Here is a 24248-nt window from a genome sequence, read left to right on the forward strand (position 1 = left end):
GTTTATAATTGTGATTTAATGGAGCTTTGAGGAATATTTATTTTCCCTTTTTTGTTTTTTTTTCTTTTTTTAAATTTTTATTTATTTATGATAGTCACAGAGAGAGAGAGAGAGAGAGAGAGAGAGAGAGGCAGAGACCCAGGCAGAGGGAGAAGCAGGCTCCATGCACCGGGAACCCGACGTGGGACTCGATCCCGGGTCTCCAGGATCGCGCCCTGGGCCAAAGGCAGGCGCCAAACCGCTGCGCCACCCAGGGATCCCTATTTTCCCTTTTTTGAAATGACAAGGAATGTCAGAAGAATGATAACTTTTCACTGATAGTAGGTCTTTCCAAATTTAGAATGCACTTATTGAAATCATAGCTGATGAAATTGTAGCAGACCATGGTGCAAATTCAATTAAACATGTTTAATCATTTATTCAAAACATCTATTTAATTATTCCCTTTTTTAAAAAAGATAGGGAATCTTTTAGAAATTTTTGGCACAACAGAAGACTTTATTTCAGGTGGATTTTTTTTTTTTTTTAAGTAAGCTCTACACCAAGTGTGGGGCTTGAACTCATGACCCTAAGGTGGACATCTTATGAAGTTGCCATGAATCTTCCTTTATAGGTTGTCAAGTGCTCCAAAGGATCTTATTAATCCCACTGTCTGAATTTTGTATTTGAGGTAACTCAAGTGAGTTGCCTGAGCAAGACAGGCTGGGTCAGTTTATCTAATCTCACTAAGCCTCAATTTCCTTATCTGCAAAATGGGGATAATAATAGTATCTACTTCATTCTGCTGTCAGGATCCAGTAAGTTACTGTACCTGAAGTGCTTAATAGGATGCTTGGCAGGTGTCCACCAAGTATTAGCAGCAAGGTGAATACTAAGTATTAAAGTGAGTTAGGCAAAGCTGAGCAGAGACCTCAGAAGCTCTCCCCATCCTCTTTTGCCACCCAATGCCCATCAGTATTCTCCCCTCTACATTCTCTCTCCCCCACACTTGATTCATATATGGGCACCTTGTACTAAACCTTGGTACTAACCCTCCTTGGACCCCTTTGCCTTGGTTTCTATTGAGACTGACAACAAAGCTTCTTTATTTGATGTTTCATGTTGGGCCTCAGCATTGTCCATATAGATGCCCAGTGGCTAAGTGGAAAAGCAGAGCTGGTCCACACCTCTCTTGTTTTCGGGGCAACTGACATGGCATAAATGGATATGAGGCTCTTCCCAGGGCAGTCTGTCTGCATGGGAGTATTTGCAGTACTTATGCCCTTGAGTTTTATAGGGCTATGAATGTGACTATCAGTATACCTACAAAATGAAAAAATATTTGCCAAAATGGTTTGACAACTGTGAAGTACTTCACAAGTTGGCGAAAAGTGGTATTGCACTTCTGTTACGAGTTTGTTAAGTATTTGCAACCCAAGGAACCTTAAATGTGGCCTTAATAATATAACTAGTGCTTTCACCCAAAACCACTTTTATCTCCATAAATTTAAAACTATTTGGATTTCATAATGTATGCTAACTTCTCTGGGAGGTATGTGTCATTCCTTCCTTCAGAGTCCTAAGGATTGACAAAATTGTTTTATTTCCTTTCAGGGATATTATGTAGCATATAACTGTGTATGGGTGTTCCCTATGTAGGTATCTATGAAGAAAGAAAAAAGTATAAATGCCTTGTTAAATACTAATAATAGCAGATGTAAACTAGTAATGATAACATCAGTTTTGCTACCAATTTTGGGGTGGGCCCAAAATGGAATTATGGGACTAGATAGAATGCCAAACTAATAAAGTTTCCTCACACTGAAGACTTTGAAACCCAAGAATTATGTCCTGAAATCTGAGTGTGTACAGCCCAAAGCTCTGTGTGGAATATAGAAATTAAGAAATAGGATTAATGTAACCTTATTCAGCTCATTGTCGTTACCTCTATAAGCTCAAGAATGTGAACTAGAAATAAGGGTATATTTCGGTTTGTGTAATGTGAGACTAAAAGAGAGACTATCCAGAAAGTTAAATAGTCTTTCAGTTATTGGGCAGCCCTATAATTAATACATTTTGGTGAAACTGATGGATATTGTGTACAGGTGAACTTATAGAAGCAGATAATACAGGGGCACACTATTGAAAAATGTTTACTAATTAAAAGCTTTTAAATGGTAGATCCTCCAGTTTGTGAAGTGTGTTCACAGATCATGAAATCTAGCTACACGTAACCTGACCAAGTGGTTTGCAGGGAGAATTTCTGGGGAAAACAGAAACCCAAAGGAAATGGGAAGCCATTGTGAATGAAAGAAAGATAAAATACCCATGAAGTAGCCATCTGATGTAACTTAGAATGGAGCTGCTGCTTGACTATAAAGGAATAGATATACCAGGACACGTTGTAATCTGCAAACTGAGGGACTAGGATCTCTTAAGATTCTCTTTTAATTTCTTCATCGTATGAGACTGTGTAAACCGAGAAGTGAGGATAATTACATTTCATTTCTTTTGTCTTTTCGTCTCTTAATCACGAGGGTGCAACATTCCCCGCATCCGGGCGTGTTCTGATTTGTGAAGCTGGGATTTGTAGCAGTAACTAAAAAGATGCATTTTCCAGACCTTTAGATGAAACACTGGTCACATCTCCCCACCGTCAAGAGCCACGCGAGGCTTCGCTCCCTCGAAGGCAGACAGCCTTGCACCTGCCTGGCGGCTCGCTGCTCCCCGCCCCTGCAGCCCCTGCAGCGCTTGGGTCTAGCCTCCAGCAGTTCTCCCCACCTGTGGGTCTCTACCTGGCTCTGTGGCAGGTGCTGCCCCGCCCACGGCTGACTTCCCATTTCCAAGTGATTATCCTGGAACTCCGTTGCTCTCCCTGCCACACTTTGTTCCATCTCTGCGTCTCCCTTGACTAGCAAAACCCCTGAAGGACCCCAGCCAGCGTCGGTCTCTGCACCTGCCCCCGAGGCCGCGGCCCCCCCAGGATGTCATCCCGGGTTCCCCTGGTTCCCTGTAAGTTAACCAGCACGGACTACAGGTGGACTCCCCTCTGCCCTGGAGCCCAGCCCCCCTCTTCAGACTTGTTCTCCCGCATCCCGTGGTCACTCTGTGCAGTTCCCTGTGCCCTCTCCAAGCCTCTGAGCACCCCACCCCTGCGGCCTCTCACTGTCCGCCTTGGCCACAGCCCCCCCGCACCCCCCGGGAGAGGAGTTGCTCCCTCGCTCCCCACACACCGGTCCCTTTCCCTCTTCTGCCAGAGGAGCTGCCTCCCCACAGCCCATTGCTGCACGCTCGCCTTGGATCCGTCCTGCTCCCACCGCAGAAGGCTGTGCAAGCTTCGGCCCTTCTCTCGGGCACCTCCGCCCTCTCCAGCCCCCGCCCCCCAGACTTAAAACCAGCCCGATGCAGCTTCTGCACTCACTCCCCTCCCTGCTCAGCCTTCCCGCTCTGGCTTCCACTGTCGCCCTGCCTCCCCTGCCTCCCCTGCCTCCCCTGCCTCCCCTGCCCCTGCCTCCCCTGCCTCCCGATCCGGGGCCTCCAGAGACCCTGTGGTGCTCCGTCCGGGGGGACTCCGCATTTCTTAGAGGCAGTCAGCCGCGACCTTGTCCTGGTTCCCTCTTGACTGCCTCCGTCCTCACGTCCTTGAGGTGGCACCATGCTTCCCTTGGCCGCCGCAGCTCTTCCTCTCCCTGCTAACCTTCTTCGAGTCGGCGAGGAGCCCTCCTGTCCTCTCTGTCCACTCTGCAGCTCACGCCTTTCGCTCCCGAGGGACAACTACTGTCTTATATGCGGATAACACATATTTTTATGTCCCTGCCCCTGCCTCCCCTGGGAACTTCAGATCCACCTGCCTGCCTGCCATCACCATTTAAGATGTCTAGGGGCACCTGGGGCTCAGCGGGTGAGCGTCTGCCTTCGGCTCAGGGCGTGATCCTGGGGTCCTGGGATCGAATCCCGCATCGGGCTCCCCACAGGGAGCCTGCTTCTCCCTCTGCCTGTGACTCTGCCTCTCTCTCTCTGTGTCTCCCATGAATAAATAAATAAAATATTTTTTTAAATGTTTTAAGCTGTCTAAAGAGCACATCAGATTTCACAAGTTCAAAACTGAACTCTTCCCTTAAAGTGCTCTGACTCTGTAAATAGAATCGTGGATCTGTCCTGTCGCCCAACTCCACGTTGTTACCACCCCAGCGTCGCTGGAATTTGCTTTCTTTGTCTCTGCTGTCTCCAGGCGATGCCAGGCTTCCAGCCTCTCCTGGAGTTCCACAGGAGCCTCTTAGGGTCCTCGGAGGCAAACTGTTCAGCCCCATCCTGTCACGTGCCCTCTTGATTTTTTTTTTTTTTTTGCATTCCTGACATGTTAGCCTTTTATTTCTCTAGTGAACTGTGTGTGTCCCTTCTTGCCACAGGGCCTTTGCACCTGTGTCCCTGCTTCCTGGAACCCTCCCCACCTGCCTTCTGTTCAAGTCTAGCTTCTCCTTCAGTCACTCCTGCTCTTGTCTATGCTCTGTCATGCTTGCTCCAGGCCTGATGTCCTTCTCTCTCCCAGCACTTGTCATTGCCAGAATTTTACATTTGTGCACTTCTTCAATTAAGGCATGTGCCCCTCTGGACTGTATGCACCGTGAGGGTGAAGGCTGGTGTTTGTGCAGTGCCCAACCCAGAGCAGACACACACGTGGTGTGCTCATGAAAGGATGGGTAGTGAGTGAGTATTGGGGGATTCTCTGATCCATTTTGGCTGAAAGGTTTTCATTTTTTTTTCTACAGCACTTTTTCCAGAGCAGGAACTCTATAAAGCAGAAAGGATTCAAAAAGTTTCTTTTCTTGCTTTCTTCCAAAAAAAGATACTGTTACCAATACAGATCCCCACAGCATGAGGTGTAGGAATTCAGGGATTTGCTTGCTCCAACTTCAGATTGGGTTTTGCTTTCTCAGTAATCAGTCAGAGCCTACATTACGATAGGAATAATTTATTATGCTCTCCCTGACTTTTTTCTGTATAATTTGGGGAAAATGATATGAAATGATTGCTCCTCAGCTTCCCCTTGCCACCCTGTAAACATTCTCTGCTTTTATTTACACTTGTTTCCATAAGATACTGAAAAACTGGTCATCCAGTTTTGCTCTAATTGTGCTTGTCACGAAACTTGGTTCTCAGTTCTGATTCTCTTGTTTTCAAGCTTGAATATTCCAGTGCTGGCATAGAGATAGTTATTTTCTGATTTTTCACAGACATGCTGAGAATTATTTAATAGTTAAGATACTTGGGTAAATTGAATAGGAAAGAATATAGGATTTTTTTAAAGATTTTATTCATTCATTCATAAGAGACACACAGAGAGAGGCAGAGACGTAGGCAGAGGGAGAAGCAGGCTCCCTGTGGGGAGTCCAGTGTGGGGCTTGATCCCAAGACCTGGGTTCTGGACCTGAGCCAAAGGCAGAGACTCAACCACTGAGCCACCCAGATGTCCCAAGAAGGTAGTATTTTAAATCAGCTTTGTGTTTCTGTGAAATGGCAGTTTCATACATTTTTTATGGATCATAACATGGATCGTAATATTATAGTATAGACTAAAAGTGATGCCTGATTAAGTCCTTGGAATAATTTGGAAGGAACAGAACTGTAATTTGGCCTTGCACAAATGCAGGTGATCTGGAGTTACCTGAAGAAAACTACTTAGAGATCATCAGTTTATACAGGTTAAGGATTAACTGCTGGTTATAATTAAATGTGTTTGGGATGAACCTAAAGTACTTAGAGGTTATGATCCATTGCAGTGAATTTTAAGGGATTATTCGGATGATTTTATTCTATAATTAGATTCTATCATTTGCTGTTTTAAACATCTGCTGTTTATATCTGTACTCTCCAAATTGCACTAGGGTGCCGGAGGGCATTGCAGCAAATTTACCGGGAGTGCCACAGGATATTTTAGAATTTCAAGAGAAATGTGGCGATACTCAGCATCTGTAGCATGCAAACGACTAGCTTGAGGGAGTTCACGATTCAACTTAGGTCATACTGCATTCCTTCCAAGGACATGATATCTTTGGGAAGCTGGGTGCCAAGCGGTTGTGTAAAAAAAAAAAAAAAAAAACAAGTGTCACACGAAAATCAAAGGATCAGGAAATGCAAGTGGTGGTATCTAATCCAATCATTAGGTTTGAGAATCTGCGGTGCCCAACATTATGAATGTGTGTTGTAAATAGCCTCGTAGTTTGCATATGTTTTCCGTTTTGTCATTTTTAAAAAAATTATTAAAGCACTCAGTTTTAATATGATTCAGAAAACAAAAGCAATAAGAAAGAACACAGAATTCTCCACTTTGGAGGATGGCTGCTCTGTCCCCCTCGTTGCTCAGGCCAAGGCCTCGGACTTGGTCTTGGCTTCTTTCTCACACTGCACATTCAGAACTCAGGAAATCATGTTGGCTCCACTTTAAAAAAAATCCCTTTTCCTACCTACACTGCTGTCACTAGGCTCCCTGCTTCTATAATTGTGCCCACTTCCACCCCTCCAGTAATCTTCTTAAGCCCTAAATTAAGTGATGTTATCACTCTACCACCCGGAACCCTGCAACAGCTCCCATGTCATTTGGAATAAAAACCAATCTTTCCAGTAATCTCGACTCTTACTGTTTCTCTTCTCAGGTAATCTGTTCCAGCCACTGAGGTCTCTGTGTCCCAGGTGTACTAGGCACACCCTGCCCCAGGGCCTTTGCACTGGAATGTTAAACCTCTTTTTTCTTCCAAAACTTGGTTTACTCCAACCCTCCTGATTTAAAATACTTTGGTGACACCTATCTATGCAGTGATGGGCATTCCCTACCCTTTTATCTGGCTTTTTCTTTTTTTCCATAGTTTTCTAACATAGTAGACAATTTATATCTAACATAGTGATTTACTAAGTGTATCTTTTATTTGCTGACTTCCCACTCAGATACAAGCTTCAGGAGGGCAGGCATCTTAATCTGTTTTCAATCACATGTCTCAAGCATCTGGAAGACTACTTGGCATTTATAGGTGTATAGCATATATTGAATGAATAATGTTCAATATATTGTTTAAAAATCTGTATCTTTCTTAATTTTTTGGCTGTTTGAACTATCCAGAAAGCATATTCAAATCTTCTTCTATAATAATGAGTTGTCCATTTTCCCTGAAGTCCTAATGATTTTTGCTGTACACTTCCAGGCTAATTAGGTACTTAATATATGAATCCTATCTTCCTGGCTAATTGAACCTTTTATCATTATGTACAGATTTTCTTTATCCTTAATAATGCTTTTGTCTTAAAATTATTAGTTTAACTGATATTGGTAAAGGTCAGCTAGCTTCCCAATAATTTTTGGTACTATTTAATATTTTTTTCTCTTCCTTTCAACCTTCTTGAGTTATGTTTTAGGATTTCTTTTGCATATAGCTTATAGTTTTTAATTCATCTTGACAGTCTATGTTTAACCACTCGTTTGTGTATGCTCATTGGGATTATATATATATACATATATATAGATATAGATAGATAGATGAATTTCTACCATTTACTTTATTTGTTCTATTTTTGCAGTGTTTATATTTTCTTCTTTGCTCTCTTTTTTTTAAAATAAATGTGTTTTATTTATTTTCTTATTCTGTTTTTTCCCTGCTACTAGTTTGGAAGTTATATACTCTGTTTCTTTTAATGTTTGCCTTTTAAATGTTATCATAATACTTAAAGTTATATCTTGCTCTCCTCCTGAACAATACAAGGGCACTGTAACTTTGTCTACTTCCCAACTTACATGCTATTGTTATTCAATGTTTATTTATGTCCATAAATAATGGACATTCATTTAATCCCATGAATTAAGCATTATTACTTTATATAGGTGATATTTACTTGTATTTATCTTCCTATTTACCAATTTATTTGCTTACAAATTCTTTTTCTATCTCAAATCTTAAATACACATTTACTTTCTTTCTAAATTATATCTCAGCAGTCTAAATATATGCTTCTAAAGCTCATAAATTTTTTTAGTGAGGTTCTTTGTAGGTAAGTTCTTGGTTTTTGTTTCTATGAAAAAGCCATTATTTTCCTCTCATTTTTTTGAAGATAGTTTTAGTGGGTATATCCCATGTGTGTTTTTTCTAATAACACAAAGCTGTGAATTTTGACACAACCTTTCTGGAGACGGCATCAGATCTTCTGGGTCAAGGGCTTTGTCCTACAGACTGCCCTGACTTCAGACGCCAACTACAAGCCCAGGCTGTTACCTGCACTTCTCACCTACTGGCTGTACATTGGCCATTCCATGACCCCCTCCTTGGGTTTGATTGATTTACTACAGTGGCTCACAGAGCTCAGAAAAAAAAAAAAAAATGCATATTTACCATTTTACTATAAAGGATACTATAAAAGACCTGGATGAACAGCCAAGTGAAGAGGTACATTGGCTGAGGCCCCAAAGGGTCCCAAGCACAGGAGCTTCTGTCCCCATGGAACTGTGCCATGGCCCATGGATGCCCCATGTGCCATCCTCTTCGTGTTTGGTTGTATTCACCAACCCAGGAACTCACCACTTCTTGTTCAAGAGTTTTATGGAACTTAATCTCTAGTTACCCCCTACCCCTTCCCCGAGGTCAGTGAGCAGGGCTGAAAGCTCCAGAGTTATACCTACTTGGTCATTCTAGTGACCAGCTCCATCCTGAGGCTCTTGAGGGGCCCCACCCTGACTCACCTCATTAGCATAAATTCACGTGTGCTCTAAAAGGGCGCCTTATAAACAGCAGAAGATATTTCTATCACTCTGGAAATTCCAAGGGTTTTGGATTTGTGCCAGGAACCCAGATAATGGACCAAGAAAATATTGTGCCACAGTAAATGGTTTTATGTAGACAGTAACTTTTTCACTTTGAAGATACACCACTGTCTTTGGGCTTTCAGGTTTGCTTTTGGGAAGTTAGTTGTCAACCTGATTGTCATTCCTTCTTTGTGTTCTGTCTTTTCCCTCTGACCACTTTTCTTTAATTTTGGTATCTTCAATTTAATGATAGTGTATGTAGGTGTGGATTTCTTCTTAGACTCTTCTGTGTATGTTACATATCCGTAGATGTATAACTTCCATCAGTTGTGGAAAATTCTCAAAATTCTCATATTTCAAATATTACCTTTTCCCTATACTCTGTTCAATTCCTCTAAGATTTCATGTAAGCTCCCTCCCAACCCCCCTGTCATAAGCATTCTTCTCTCTCTCTCTCTCTCCCTTTTTTTTTTTTTTTGTACTTAACCATTCTTTTATATATGACATTTTCATTCTATGTAGATTCTGGGTAACTTCCCCAGCTCTCCCCGCTGGTATACCAGTTATCCAGTCTGCTGCCGAAGCCCTATGTTAGGGGCTTTTTGTTCTATTTTCTGTTTACCGATTATAGTTTTCATTTTGTAGACGTTTTATTGGATTCTTTTTCAACCTGACCGGTCATTTTGAAAGTATCATAGTCTGCTCATTTTTGCCAGCCCATCTTTTACTTCTTCAATACATTTTACATACGGTTTTTGTTTTCTTTTCCATAGCTGATCATTCTAATAACTGAAGTCTTAAAAATAATTTTTGTTTCAGCTGAATCCCACTCTCATTTATCTTTGTGAACTCATTTGATTGAACTAAATCTGTGGGCCGCTCAGAGGCCTGCCTTGGGGATGCTTTTCCCCAGACACCATTTGCATTTACTTCCACCAGGTGTTGGGATGACTTTTACTTCTTTCAGGGGTCCTCCTCATTTAAGGCTGAAGTGTTTGGTTGAGCTCCTCAGGTTTACTTTGACCCAACTAAGTGTCGAAATTGGTATTTCTCTTCAGATCAACAGCTCTGTTCATGCTTGCATGATAGTCATCAAATTCCCTGTGGATTAAAATCTTTTTAGGAAAAGGAAGGCAAAGAAGGAGAAGGGGAAGAAATCTTGAAGATTTTCTCTACGTTCTATGAACCGAGCAATGTGTTAACCACTCTGCTTTATCAGAAAACTCATTTTTTCCTTTGTTTGGTTTTGTTTTGTTTTTGTAACTAAGAACCCTTCTGAGAATCTTCAATTTACTGAAGTATAAATCTTTAAAGTGATTTTTATTAGCAACAAGGGAGGTATAGCTGGGAGCCAATGTAGAAAAATAATTACCCAAGAGAAAGCTCAACTTTTTCAAAGTCATATTCAAAAGCTGTTTCTGCCATTCACTGGAACTCAGACAGAACTTGGTCCAGTCCTTTGTTTTCTTAAGATTTTATTATTTATTTATTTTAGAAAGAGAGGGAGTATTAGCAGAGAGAGGCAGAGGAAGAGAGAGAATCCTAAGCAGGCTCCATGCCCAGTGTGGGGCCCGACGTGGGGCTCAATCTTACAACCCTGAGCTTATGATTTGAACGGAAAACAAGAGTCAGATGTTCATCCAACTGAGCCACCCAGGCACCCAGGTTCAACCCTTTGTTTTCTGTAACCACATCTTTTGTTCTTGACACCTTTCAAACGTATCTCCTTCTTACTTAGTACCAGGGTCATATGTCTCCTTCCCTTCCTTTGTGAAGCCTGCTCTTTTGGTAAATTCATGCCCTACCCCCAAACTTTTAAATATAGCTCCTATAAGCAAGGTAGAGGTCTCATGAATGCCATTGTTGCTTTGTGAGTACCCAGATGTGTAAAGAAATGGTCACATTTGTCAATTCAACAAATAACTTATGTCAGAAGTTTAAAAGCCTCCTTTCTCAGATAGTATTTTCTTTACAGTAAGTAGTTGTCCCGGACATGTGGTTGAAGGAGCTCTGGGCTGAGGCTCTAGAGGGGAAGTGAGAAGATAAATGGGAGAAACAGGGAGAGCTGGCCATGAGGGCTCACCCTCCAGATTCCTCCCTTGCCACAGCACCCCGAGGCCCCCACAGGCCCAGCAGCAGGCTGAGATGAGTGGGAGGTGGAGCTGGATGTGAGGTGGAGTCAGTGGCAGGGCCTGAAGAGGAAGTGAAGAGGGCAGCAAGAGAGATGAATTGGGATAGGAGCAGGAGGAAGGGGGGCAGGAGGTTCTTGCGTCTACCGGGTTGTCTTCCTGAGGTCCGTGTTCAAGTCAAGCACTTTCCACATAGGTAGTAATAACCTGTGCCATTTATTTTGTATTTTTCTAGATCAATGAACTGAGCCATGTTCAAATTCCTGTTATGTTGATGCCAGATGACTTCAAAGCCTATTCAAAGATAAAGGTGGACAATCACCTTTTTAACAAGTAAGTACAAGTACGGCCTTTATTGGACTGACATGGCTGCCAGGAGTGTGATTTTTATGAATTTCTATAATCACATTATTTGTCAATGGGTGGGAGTAAAGTTTTGCTGATGAAGTTAATCCTGTGATAAACATAACCATCTGTCATTTTCAGAAAAGCAACAGCAGGCCCTCTTGGGTAATATCCTTTTGCCATATGGCATATTGTTCTCTATGAATATCTTATATGTTAAAAGTGATATTCTCATTACAATTTAAATGTTTGAAGCTGTAAATTGCTTGGAATCTTTAGCATCTATGGACCTCAGCTCTTCTACGAAACTTATTAACCTCATGAACAGAAATGACTACTTCATAGAACAAGAAAGAATTAAGGTCCATTTTTATAAAACATAACTGGATGCCATGTTGGGCATTGGGGATATTTCTCCTTCATCTGAATGTCACTTTAGATGTCATAATGGAGTACCGCATGTATTAGCTGTCCACTGAGAGCAGGAGGGACAGAGAAGTATAAGAAATGGCCCTGCCCTCAGGGGGCTCACAGGCAGGTGGTTAAAACCTGACGCATATACAAATTACTATGTTTTGGTGTACAGAGTATGGCAGTAGAGGTGTGTGTGTGTGTGTGTGTATGTACATGTACACAAAGGAGGAAGCAATTCTAAATGAATGGGATGAGCCTCAAAGGAACCCCTCCCACATGAGGATCAATTACAAAATTTCTTCATGTGGCCATTGTTCTGATATGAAGCTGATGTGTTAATTCTCTTAATACTGTTTAGAAGTTGACCTTTTGAAGGGATTTTTTTTCTATGTGATTTTAGATTGTGGTATTTATATATAGCATAAAATAGGTCATTCAAGGAGTAGGGGATAGTGTTGCATTGCAAGCTTTAATCCGCAAGTACCTGAGGAGGAGTGTGGGGAGCACATTTGTGACTCGTTCTGCTGCCCATCCTACTCTGTCCTTCACTGTTTCCCTCTGTGTGGCCCCTTCTCCTTCCACCTCTTCTTCCCTGGGGAAGCGGCTATAAGGAGTGGCTGGGATTCGAAAGGTCATACAGTCCTAGTGCCCCTAGGTGGTGAGAGATGAATATTACCAGTCTGTCCTTGTGTCTCCCAGATTTACTGTGGGTTGTAGTTGGTTCTGTGAAGCACACCCATGGCTTCTGTGGGTGGGGAGCTCCAGGCACTCGGGCTACATGTGGAACTAGATGGTGGCAGATCTAAGTCCAGCTAACATTTTGTACATCTCAACTTTATTCCACAATATGCCTGTTTCAGAGAAAACATGCCAAGCCACTTCAAGTTTAAGGAATACTGCCCGATGGTTTTCCGTAACCTGCGGGAAAGGTTTGGCATCGATGATCAGGATTTCCAGGTGAGTTGCTTTTTTGTAACCTTTGTTTCAAATGGGTTTTGGTCTGTAAAGTAGGACTTACATTTTTTTCATTGCAAGTAATTATATAATAGTAATTTTCATTTTATATAAGACACTTGCAAATGAGCTTTCTGAAATAAAAGGTTCTTTCAGTTAGGGGCCTCTAATCAAAATTATTTTAGCAGATGGTAGGGAAAGAGTATTCTTTGGGAAGAGAATATACGTGAGAGTTCTACACAATACTCATTTCCCAGTGGAAGTGTCCTGCCAGCAGAGCCTCCTCCTGATTTCTGCCATCAGATGTGTCAACAGCCTGTATTAGTGTGCATGTGTGTTTTGAATTCGCATTTCCTGTATTTGCAGAGGCCACTTAGCAATTGGAGAAATTGTATTTTTGTTCTGATTTGCCACTTTTCAAATTGGCCGAAGCTGACTCTTGTCTGCAGCATTCTGTCAGAGGCCACACCTTGTGCACTGTGATGTGACATGGTCTAGTGACTGCAGAGCTGTTGTCACCAGCAGGAGGAGCCTGCCAGTCCTAGGCACAGCTTGGAGAGCTCTGTGGTCTGCTCTCGGTACCCCCCACATAAAAACGTGCACTGTTGCTTTTCTTCCCATATATGCCTGGTTCTCAAATCTGACTTTTAAAATTAAGATCATGGTGCTGTCAGAGTGCCAACGCATGGTCATTTCCCCCAAGAAAGGATCTGATGTTAGTTACTTGATTTTAATATAGCTAGTCAGATTTGTAAGAACAGCAGGAAAAAAAAAGTAAAAACCAAGGATTTTTCTAAAGGATTATTTATTTATTTATTTATTTATTTATTTATTTATTAGTTATTTGAGAGAGGGAGAGAACATGAGCAGAGGGGAGGGCCAGAGGGAGAGGGAAAAGCAGACTTCTTGCTGAGCAGGGAGCCCAATGCAGGGCTCAATCCCAGGACTTTGGGATCATAACCTGGGCCAAAGGCAGATGCTTAACCCACTGAGTCACCCAGGTACCCCCTACTCCCCCCGCCCCCCAAGGATTTTTTTAAGAGCAGAAAATCAGAGTTAAGAGATACAAGGGCTTTTAAGACAGTCCATTCATTTTACTGTGAGAGCACTGACTTACTATAAATCCTTTCAAATTTAGTAATGCTTTCTTTTACTTGCCCCAAATCAGAAATCCTAACCTATCCTGCACTAAGTGACATATTGCTACCCTGACTGACCTTACAAGTTGAACATTGACACATCTTACCCTGTATTTTCCCTTAAAGAACAGAGCCCCTAAGGCAAATTGAGCTTACCTAAAGATATGTGGACCTCCCCGCCCTGCCCTGCCCCATTACTGAGTTTCTAAGAATTTCTTGCATGCTCACTCAGGCTGACCGAAGCCTCCAAACTGCCAGGTTTTGTATAAGCAATGTTAATCAGGCTGCCAGTGACATTCTCTCCTGTGTGGACCAAGGCTGATGGTTCCACAGAGCTGGGTTCTGAGCAGAGGCTTGGGTGTGCCTGGGAGAGGGCTGAGGAGAAGTGCTACAGGGTGGAGAGGGTGCTAAGTTTGCTTTTAAAAACTGGTGGAGGGGTCTGGGTGGCTCAGTGGTTGAGCACCTGCCTTCTGCTCAGGGCATGATCCTGGAGTCCTGGGATCGAGCCCTGCATCAGGCTCCCTGCAGGGAACCTGCTTCTCCCTCTGCCTGTGTCTCTGCCTCCCTCTCTGTGTCTCTCGTGAATAAATTTTTTAAAATCTTAAAAAACAAAAACAAAAACAAAAACTGGTGGTGCCAGCACTCATGATTTGGGCCTCATGTGTAAGAGAAAGAGTTGCATTCAAACCTAGACTTGTAATTTACTGCTGAAAAAAATAAGTAATCTTTAAAGAATAAATTTTGGAGTAGTAAAAAAAAAAAGTTTGTATAAAGTAAAAAGGAATGATTCTACATTATTTAGGAACTGTGTAGTACATTTCAAGAGACCATATGAAAATAAACAGAAGGCTTTAAAGGAATGAATAGCTGAAACTTTGATGTCCTAAGAAAATCTACTCTACCTGAATCCTATGTGAAACTCATGTGTGTACCTCCCTCTGTCCCTCTCCTTTTTTTTAAATCAATTACACTTGCATTTCACAGAAACTGGCTTTTGAAGACATATGCTACAGGATCCTGTTAGGTTCCTCAATTCATTATCAAAACGGGAGTTTTAAAATTTCTTCCCATAATCAGCCCTGTTAAGTAAGATCTAAAATGGACTCTTTACAGCCTGAAATCTGTACTGTAGCAGATGAAAGTAGTTTTTTAAATTTCCTAAAATGACCAGTTTAGTTGCAGAAATACCAAGACATGAGCCAGCTTTCCTTCACCTTTTCCCCCCTAAAAACTACCATGTCACTTGATATTTAAATACGTGCAAATTGCTGAGTACAAACTTTAAAGACAAATCAGGCAAGTAGAGGATGATTCACGTAAGTAATTGGCAAGCCACCTAAGCTCTTAGCAGGAGAGATCAGTATAGAGAGCCGGTGTGAGTATAATTAATCATTTGAATGCCACTCCTTTCCTCAGCCGTGCCCGGTTCTAGTGGCATTTAAATTGTTGCTTTCTCTTTGGTAACTGTATTTCTATTTAAAAAAAAAAAAAACAAAAAAACAAAAACCAAAAAACTGGGTGTTTAGAGTAACTTTAGTAAACCAGAGATATATACTAATTTTTCTCCCCAGTTCCACATTCCTTTCCCAAAATCTCTACCTTTTAGGAAATTTTCAGTCGGGGCAGGCCCCTGAGTTTAAACTGCAGATGATATTGTAAATGTGGGGCTCCACTCCCCACTTTCTTGGCCACTTGGTTTGGAAAACTGGAGGAAATATGCCAGCTCTGGCTCTGAGTTTGTACCTTGAGGGCTGTTGGGCATTGACAGGGTAAAGGCTGAGGTGCTGTGGTCCCAGGAGGGTTCTGGGAAGGACCTGTGAAGCCCAGCAGTGGACATAGGCCAGGACTGGAGGGGCTGTTACCCCAGCTGCTTGGCTCATCAACTCATCACTGCCAAGACATTGCATTTATCATGGCCAGAACAAGAAATACATACCCATTGACATACGTAGTACCAAATTAAATACTCTTTCTCAATCTGATTTGAAAAGTGAGACCTGCGACCTGGGCTCTGATCATCTTTTGATGGCACCAGATTGCTAGAGGGGAACCAGGTCTCACACTGCTTTGCCTTGCCTTGATCTGTTTATTTTTCTGAAGTGCTTGCTTATTGGACGAGTGGCTTTAAATCAATGTGATAAGGAGGTCTGCTGTCTGGATCATTTAGTATTCAGACCTTCACATTAAATCAAAGGGATGAATGGTGTCGACCTGCCTCATGTGTGGGACTACCTTTTTGTTGCGCCTGAAAAAAGTCAGTGTTGATGAATCTGATAAAAATGAACATAGTAATTAGCCTACCTAATTGACCTCTATCAGCAAACTTAAACTTCTTGAAAAGAATTGAAGAGCATTCCTACTGTAAACATTTGTATTTCTCCCCTGGTTTTGGTTTCTTGAGTGTCCTTTAAAAATAAAACTTTTTTTTTTCTCACTGTTAAAGACAAATTCAAACAATGGTTTGAGAATATTCATCATTAATAAGAGTATCACTTAATATTTATGTATGTATATGCATATATATATATACATAAGCCTCTGTGTAGGTACATATGTTTATGTCCGCTGCTTCCAGATTCAGAACTTTCTCCAATTTATTAGTGTGTCTTAAAATTATTTCATTGGTCTCTAAGAGGCTCAGTGTTGAATTATGTTCTTCCTATCATTGTTGGGCCAATGTGACTTCCCTTTCCCATACTTTTAAGATAAGACATCTTTCAAGATGAATGCACCCATGGAGGCCTCCACTATTATTTGCACTGTGGTGCTGTTTCTGCCACCGCTGCCACCCAAATCTCTGGTCCCCCTTCAGTGCATGATTTCATGCACAGTTACCACTCCGTGTGTGTTTATTTGTACCTATTGCATGTCCGCTCTATGCAAGACATTATAGGGGATGAGGAAGGAAAGAAAGAGGGAAGGAATTCCTTTGCGTTTGTTTTAACTATTCCATATCAGATTCTATATTAGATGCTAATGAGATTTACAGAAACCCAGACATCTTGATTTTTAATGTTCTCCAAGAAAATCTGCACCCCTCTTTCCAGTCTCTCAGAGAGAGACCTCTTACAACAGGCCCAGGAGGCCCAAGGGCGGCTCCACTTCAAGTTTCTGAGCTGCAGGAGAGGATTGCCCACCAGAAACCAAAAAGTTCTGCAAGCTGGAGATGATGTAGTTAAACCTCAACACACCACCTAATTGAAACCGAGTCCTGTTGTTCTTTGTGGAGGATAATACCCGGTTTACTTTTCCCCTACCGCGTCTCCTGAATTAGAATCCCTCATTATTTGCATTTGATGCATCTTCTTTGTATTTGTAACAGAGAATTCTAATTTTAAAATAATTAATTTTAAAAGCTAACATTTTAAACTTTTGATGTTCTAGTTCTAAGTTTAAAACTAAAATTTTAAAGTGTTAAGACCAGGGTATACAGAACCTTGTTGGGGGTGGGGTGGGGTGGTGAGAAATCGCCAGTACCTGAGAATACAGAGCCTATCACCATGTTTTCAAATGTAGATTGCCCAAATACCATTTAAGCTGTCTGAGGGCAGGAACGGAGTCTGACATGTCCACCACGGGGCAGGCCCAGAGTTTAGCATCAGCCTGGCTCTGGGCAGGCACTTTGGAGATATCTGTGGCAGGAAAGGATGCAGGGCTGGGGGGGTGGACTAAGGGAAGCCAGCCTTCCGGGCCAAAGCATGGCGGCCCTAGAGCTCAGGAAACATGAAGCAACTGGATGGTGTTGGGGCTGTAAAACTAAAGATGGGAAACCGGCCTGCAGACTTTCCCCTGGATACTTCAGCCCTAGAGCAGCTCTGTGGATTTTGCACAGGCGAATGATGTGATGACAAGTGGATTTTCTAAAGATAACTGAGGTGGTTGTGTACAGAATGCATGAGGAGATAATGCGGCTAGGAGGCTCTGAACTATCCCAGCGAGTGAAGAGGGATAAATCAGGGCCCTCGGCACTGACAGGGTCAAACAGAGAGCAGCTCCCCAAGGTGGGGGGAAGAGAAACCTGACAGGAATGAAGGTGTTAGAGCTGGAGGGGCTGGGAGTGTAGGAGGGCCAGTCACTCACTGGAGGGGGGCTTGGGAAAGGGTGAGGAGAGAGAGGAAGATGCAGTTGAGTTTTCAGCCTTTTGAAGGTGGAGGCCATCTTGCTAGGCATGGTGCAGTGGGGCAGCTTAGGTGGTGCCCTGGGTCAGGAGCCCAGGCCCAGACGTGGGGGAGGTTGGCTTGTGGGTGCTTGTCTCTCAACAGGCCTACTTGTACTGTCATCACCAGAATTTGCTTGCTCCTTGAATCATTTAAGCTCTTTCTTTCCTCTGTAACTGTTGTGTCTCTTGAGCCCACTCATTCACAGCTTCTCCTTACTCTCGCTGGCCTTACTGGTAAGCCTTCGTGGGCCTCACAGAGCATAGCAGACAGAAACTCCACCTGGGCCGAAAACCAAAGGAGCTCTTCTCACATTGGACAGTGCCCTGACTGACTTTCAGGAGAGCTCCTTCACAGCCTAGCAACATCATTAGATTTTTTTTTTCCCTGTGCTTTTTCTGCTCCTTACAAGTTGAATCAGTGACTGTCCCCACCACAGATTGTCCTCACCTAATAACTCAGGCTTCCTGTTTGCCTTCGTTTCCCCCCACTGAACCCACTTTGGGTTATGACCCATGACTTCCAACCAAGAACTGAACAGTTGTCCCTGCCACAGGGAGTTTCTGTCCAGGTTAGATGTTGTGTTTGCTTAGTGTGATCCTCAGACACGGGACTCTGGTATTTTAATGTCAGTCAAGTACCAACCTGAGATTTTTGAAGGAGATCTCATGGTGCTCTGTGAAGTTCCCACAACTCTGCCTCCTTCTCTGGTCATTGCCATTCGTTTTTGTGTTCTTCTTGCCTCCGTCGTTTCATTATTGATAAGTGTTAAATTGCAGTGTGTCTTGCTCCTCCTTTTAATGAAAGCCACTCTACACCTGGGATCACAGCCTAGACTTTCTTTGAAATTCCCGAAAAGCTTAACACACAGCTTTGAACACAGTGGGCATTTAATAAATCCTTCATGATGATGTTCAAGTTAGCATGTTGGTCTTTACCTCTCTGACAAGGTCAGAGGACCATCTGTGTTCTCTCAGATACGTCAAATGCAAACTGAGAAAGCAGCCTTGTCTGGGCGGTTGCTCCTGGCTCCCGGCCTTGTGATTTGAGGCATGTAATCATAATCCTGATTTGTCAGCAGGGAGCGTTCAGCTTCCAGGTTTCAATCCCATGAAACAGGTAGCATGGATTAGGAGCAAGAACATTTCCCGGGAGCAAGGAGGCTGGTGTTAATCTTGGATTTTCAGGGAGTGATGCTGTGGCTGCATCTTAATTTTCTCATCTATGAAATGAGGGAGAAGGACATGATCTTTGCGGCAACCCTCCCAGCTGCCAACGCTCTGAATCTGTTATTAAGTCATCTTGAGTAAATGACAGTCACTGAGGTGCTCGTGTGCAATGTCGACATGTTCCCTTTGTAAGGTGGTGGCTTTTATACACTGGAGCATGGCCTAATTGATATTAAGTGGCCTTTCTGCTGATTAAAAATAAAAACTTTGCGTACATGATTTTTCACAGAAATACAAACCCATATCAAAATGGGGAAAAATCCACGAAGGTGTAGACTCTGGGAATTAAGCATTCAAAATTCTTGAGTATTGAGAAATGCACTGGGGACTGTAATGGTTACTAAATCATGACATTTTCAGGAGAGACATAGAAGATCAGTGGTAAGAATGAGCTAATTAAATTGACCTTTACATTTCCTCCACCCTTCTGGAGGCCCCACTAATCCCAGACCTCCCACTGCGGAAATAAACATCTTCAGTGTAGACTTTCAGAGGAGTGGGGAGGAAGGATGGCACCATTAATCCCTTTCTTAAGGGAAATGACAGTAAAGTTCCAATTAGAAGAGTCAGAAGGCCACTGAAGAGTGAGTTTCATCTCTCATTATCTTCCTTTATTTCCTGCCAAGGGCTGACATGACACAGAGCTTCAAACACTGCTATTGAGTTTTGGGACAGGATGTTGTAAGATCAGTCACGTGTTTGCCTGTGCAAGACGGAAGCGGGTAAAAATAAGTCCACTTACCAAGATGCAAGAGAATCAAGCAAAAGTGGACTCAATTGTCATCTCGCTACCTGTCCTACATCTAATAGGTCTGCCCCAGAACTTCAGTTTTTGCCAGAGAGTTCGGCTTTTCCCCCAACTCCTCTGGGAGCATCCCTAAGAATCAAGATTTGCTGGCTATAAATGTGTCTACCACGCTGGACCGAGTACAGTGTACGTATGATGGTCCCTCACTCGCCCAGAGACAGCCCAGGATCTATAGCTAGCAAGTTGGTCACCTTCGGGACTTGCAAGAAGAAAGTTTGGCCCTGTCACAGATGCCCGTGTACTGTAGGAGTGTGTTTATATGAACTGTCCACAATAGGCAAATCTATAAGGCGGTGGATCGTGGTTTCCTGCTTGAGGGTGGGGGTCAGAACGGGAGTGACTGCTAATGGGTAAGGGTTTCTTTTCAAGGTGATAACCATGTTCTCAAATTCATTGTGGTGACGGTTAATTTTGTCTACTAAAAACCATTAAACTGCACACTTTAAAGAGGTGAATTATCTGGTATGTGAGTTACAGCTCAGTAAAGCCATTAAGGAAGAAGAATGCGGCTTAAGAGTAGTTTATATTCAATAGGTGATTTTAATTTTCCTCCACCACTGACTTGAGCTCCCTTTTTCTCGAGGGTAGGGCGGTGCGATAACAGTGTTTCCATTTAGAACAAGTGAATTTGAGGCATCAGATCGTTTATAATGTGAAACTAACTAACAAATGTACAGAAGAACGAGGTGGCTAATGAATACAGCGTGTATGTTGCAGTTAGTTTACATTTGTGATTAGATATCACCCCTAAATTAACAGCAAATCATTGTCCATCTCCTACTTCTCTGCAAACTAATAGCAGTAACTATTACTGAATACTAATTAGTAGAGCAAGAAGGAAACCTAGAGACGTTAAGTCCAACTTTCTTTGCCAATAGTCATGTAACAGAGCGAGGGGAGCTGGGAGGGCTCGTTCCCTTGACTTCTGACTCGCTCTGTTTCTGCCGTACATGCTGAGATCTGAAGCCTATGAATAAATTTGTGGGCAGTGGAGGTAACAAGACACTGTATCAGTGTCTATTAATCCATATTTTAAATGTTCAATTGAATCTTTTAAAGCTCTGCATTGAACGGGATTGTGGACTTCGAGGTAACTCAGCGTGTCATCCAGATTCCTCCCCACACTGTCAGTTCCAAGGTTGCTTTTGCAAACCTCCGTCTCTCTCCTCGAGCCCTCATCTTTACCTGGCACCTGCTTGCTTCCTTTATTCTTGCTTCTCCCTTGAGGTAGCAGAGGTCTGCGCAGTGAGCTCCCCTGACTTTCCCTCCCCTGTGCCTTCAAATCCGTGGGCGTCTTCAGCCTGCTTTCCTCCTCTCCTCAGGAAGGAGTCACCCACCTCTCCCAGCTGCCTTCCCCTGTGCTTTCCTTTTTTTTTTTTTTTTAATTTTTATTTATTTATGATAGTCATACAGAGAGAGAGAGAGAGAGAGAGGCAAAGACATAGGCAGAGGGAGAAGCAGGCTCCATGCACCGGGAGCCCAACGTGGGATTTGATCCCGGGTCTCCAGGATCACGCCCTGGGCCAAAGGGAGGCGCCAAACCGCTGCACCACCCAGGGATCCCTCCCCTGTGCTTTCCATCTCTCTCTCTCTCTCTGTCTTTTAAAGATTTATTTATTTGAGAGAGTGAGTGAGCAGGGAGGAGGGGCAGAGGGAGATGGAGAAAGAGAATCTTAAGCAGACTCTGTGCTGCACCTGGAGCCCAACGTGGGGCTCGAACTTACGACCCTGATATCATGACCTGAGCCGAAACCAAGAGTCCAATCAGTCCTCAGTCAACTGGGCCACCCAGATGCCCCACTTTCTATTTCTTTAGAGACCTGTCCCACCCCTTTATCCCCTTTGATGGAGATAAGTGGGCGCTGAGGACAGGAGGAAGACCTTGTGGGTTGGGAATTTTTTTTTACCTCAGAGTTCTTTATAAAATGTTGTAAATTCGTTTGTAAAAATATAAGTGGTTGTTAAGGAGGGCTGTAGGAAATAACCTGCAAAGGTAAATGGACAGCGGGAGGCTCTCAATTTTTCCTAGGTACAAACCAGAGGCTTGGCCAGGGTGGGGATAAGAGGAATCAAGGACAAATTGGAAGAAGATTATCTCTGAGTCCTTCTTCATTTTTAGCTTCTCAGTCTGCAGAATCATCTGTCAATATTGATCTGCACTTATAAAGATCTTCCAAGTTGAAATTCACTATTTATAATCATCGCTACCATTTATTGAGTACTTCTCTTTTCCAGGCACTATTTTAAAACATTATACTCCTCTAATTTAATTCCCAAACGTGTGGCTCATATTATTATTATCCTTATCGTTATTTCTATTGATATGGAAACCAACGCACCAAGAGCTTAAATTAACTTGCCCAAATTCACGGTCTTGATTTTAAAGTTTCCATGCCCAATGCCATGTTATACCATCTGCCAGCTTCATCAGCAGCACTGTTTGGAATTTGAAAGGCCATCATGGCTCTGCTTTGGCAACGTGAACCTGAGAAGATATGAGTAAACTAAATAGAAGTATGAATGGACTAAACATAGAGAGATGGTTTCAATGTCAGAACATTTTGATGGGGCAGTCTAGGTGGCTCAGCGGTTTAGCACCGCCTTCAGCCCAGGTTATGATCCTGGAGACCCAGGATCGAGTCCCATGTAGGGCTCCCCATAAGGTGCCTGCTTCTCCCTCTGCCTGTGTCTCTGCCTCTTTCTCTCTGTGTCTCTCTTGAACAACTAAATAAAATCTTTAAAAAAAAGCAAAAAATAAAAAAAAAATTTAAAAAACCATTTTGATGAATGTGTACTTCATGGCTTTGTGAGGGTCTTGTCTTCTCTGATGGCTTATAGACTTGGGAAGATGTATGAGGACATTTCACAAGGCCAGTGGGACATTTCACACATTGAATGCCCTGGATTGCCTTTAAACTGTGTTGTGACTTTGACTCCACATAGCCAAAGAGCACTTCGTTTTGCACATTCACACTTTTGAACTGAGAGGTTCAGAATCCCAGATTTTGAATTTTTAAAATGACACCGTGTTTCAGAATATATAGCTTTGTCTATAACAAAGAATCTGTTTTCCTTTTTTCTTCTTTCTTTTCTTTTCTGAAATCTGTTTTCTAATGAGGGCATAAGAGTAGAGCTCCATATTCTAGGTAGATATCATTGTGTCATTTTACCTGGCAACTTTCTCATACACCCAGAAAGGTAGGTATTGGTGAACATTCCTGAGAGTAAATATTTTACTTTGGAAATGGGAATTACCTTGAAGATGACTAAACAGCCCTATAAGCAGTGATTTTTAGGCCTTTGATTAGATCAGATTTTCATCTCAGACTTGGTCTTTTTTTTTAAGATTTTATTCATTTATTTGAGAGAGCGAGCATGAATAGGGAGAGTAGGAGAGGGAGAAGCAGATTCCATGCTGAGTAGGGAGCCTGACATGTGAGTGGATCCCTAAGACTCTGAGATCATGACCTGAGCCAAAGGCAGACACTTAACCAACTGAGCCACCCAGGTGCCCCAAGACTTGGTCTTTTAAATCAGGTGGTTAAGAGGGAAAGAATTAAAAAAAAAAAAAATATATATATATATATATATATATATAGTATCTTCAGCTGGACCTTCTTTCCTCTATGCACAACTTGTCCTCACTTGCAGATTTTGTCTTAACTTCTTTTTGTCTTTTCTTTCTTTCTCTTTCTTTCTTTCTTTCTTTCTTTCTTTCTTTCTTTCTTTCTTTCTTTCTTTCTTTCTTTTTTCTTTCTTTCCAGTTTAGCATTGTGGAGAGTAACCCAGAATTTCGCATTCCCAGAGTAAAGGATTTCTTGTTTCAGCCTTGGCATTATTTGTCAAGAAAACCCTTACAGTTTTAAGCAGGGAAAAACAGGATAGGACAGTCTAGAGATAGAAGCCAGTCACCAAAAGAGAATGAAAAGCCCCAGCAATTCTCAGAACATGTGAACTAATTAAAATAGACACAGTGTACTGAGTCACGTGGTCAGAAATGTGAAGAATTCTTAGGATTGACACCGTCACCCCCAGTGCACAGCACTGTCAGAAATATGAAGTGCTGGGCATCTTTCAGCCCTGTCTGTGCCGCATGAATTGTCTGACTTTAAGCCCAGGGCTCAACCACACATACTTTCCCTGTCCTGAAGCCGTGTTCCAGAAACATACATCAGTCTCAGCTCTTGCCTTGCGAGAAGACAGCTCCTCAAGTCGAGTAATGAACAGTCCTAGAATGAGTCAGGATAGATTTGTGCACACGTTAATAAAATGTAGATCGAGGACCCTGGCCTGCATTAGCATTGAGGCT

General features: G+C 42.6%; 1 protein-coding gene across 1 annotated transcript in view; it reads left to right on the top strand.

Moving 5' to 3' along the window:
• PIP4K2A (phosphatidylinositol-5-phosphate 4-kinase type 2 alpha) overlaps positions 1–24248 on the top strand; it is a 177253-nt gene that overhangs the window by 98995 nt on the left and 54010 nt on the right. Inside the window, exons 2-3 of the mRNA XM_072825397.1 lie at positions 11129–11226; positions 12513–12609. Coding sequence (XP_072681498.1) covers positions 11129–11226; positions 12513–12609 — 195 coding nt within the window. The remainder of the gene's footprint in view (positions 1–11128; positions 11227–12512; positions 12610–24248) is intronic.

Source organism: Canis lupus, chromosome 5 (genome assembly GCF_048164855.1).
Source record: "Canis lupus baileyi chromosome 5, mCanLup2.hap1, whole genome shotgun sequence".
In the NCBI taxonomy this organism is placed as follows: domain Eukaryota; kingdom Metazoa; phylum Chordata; class Mammalia; order Carnivora; family Canidae; genus Canis; species Canis lupus.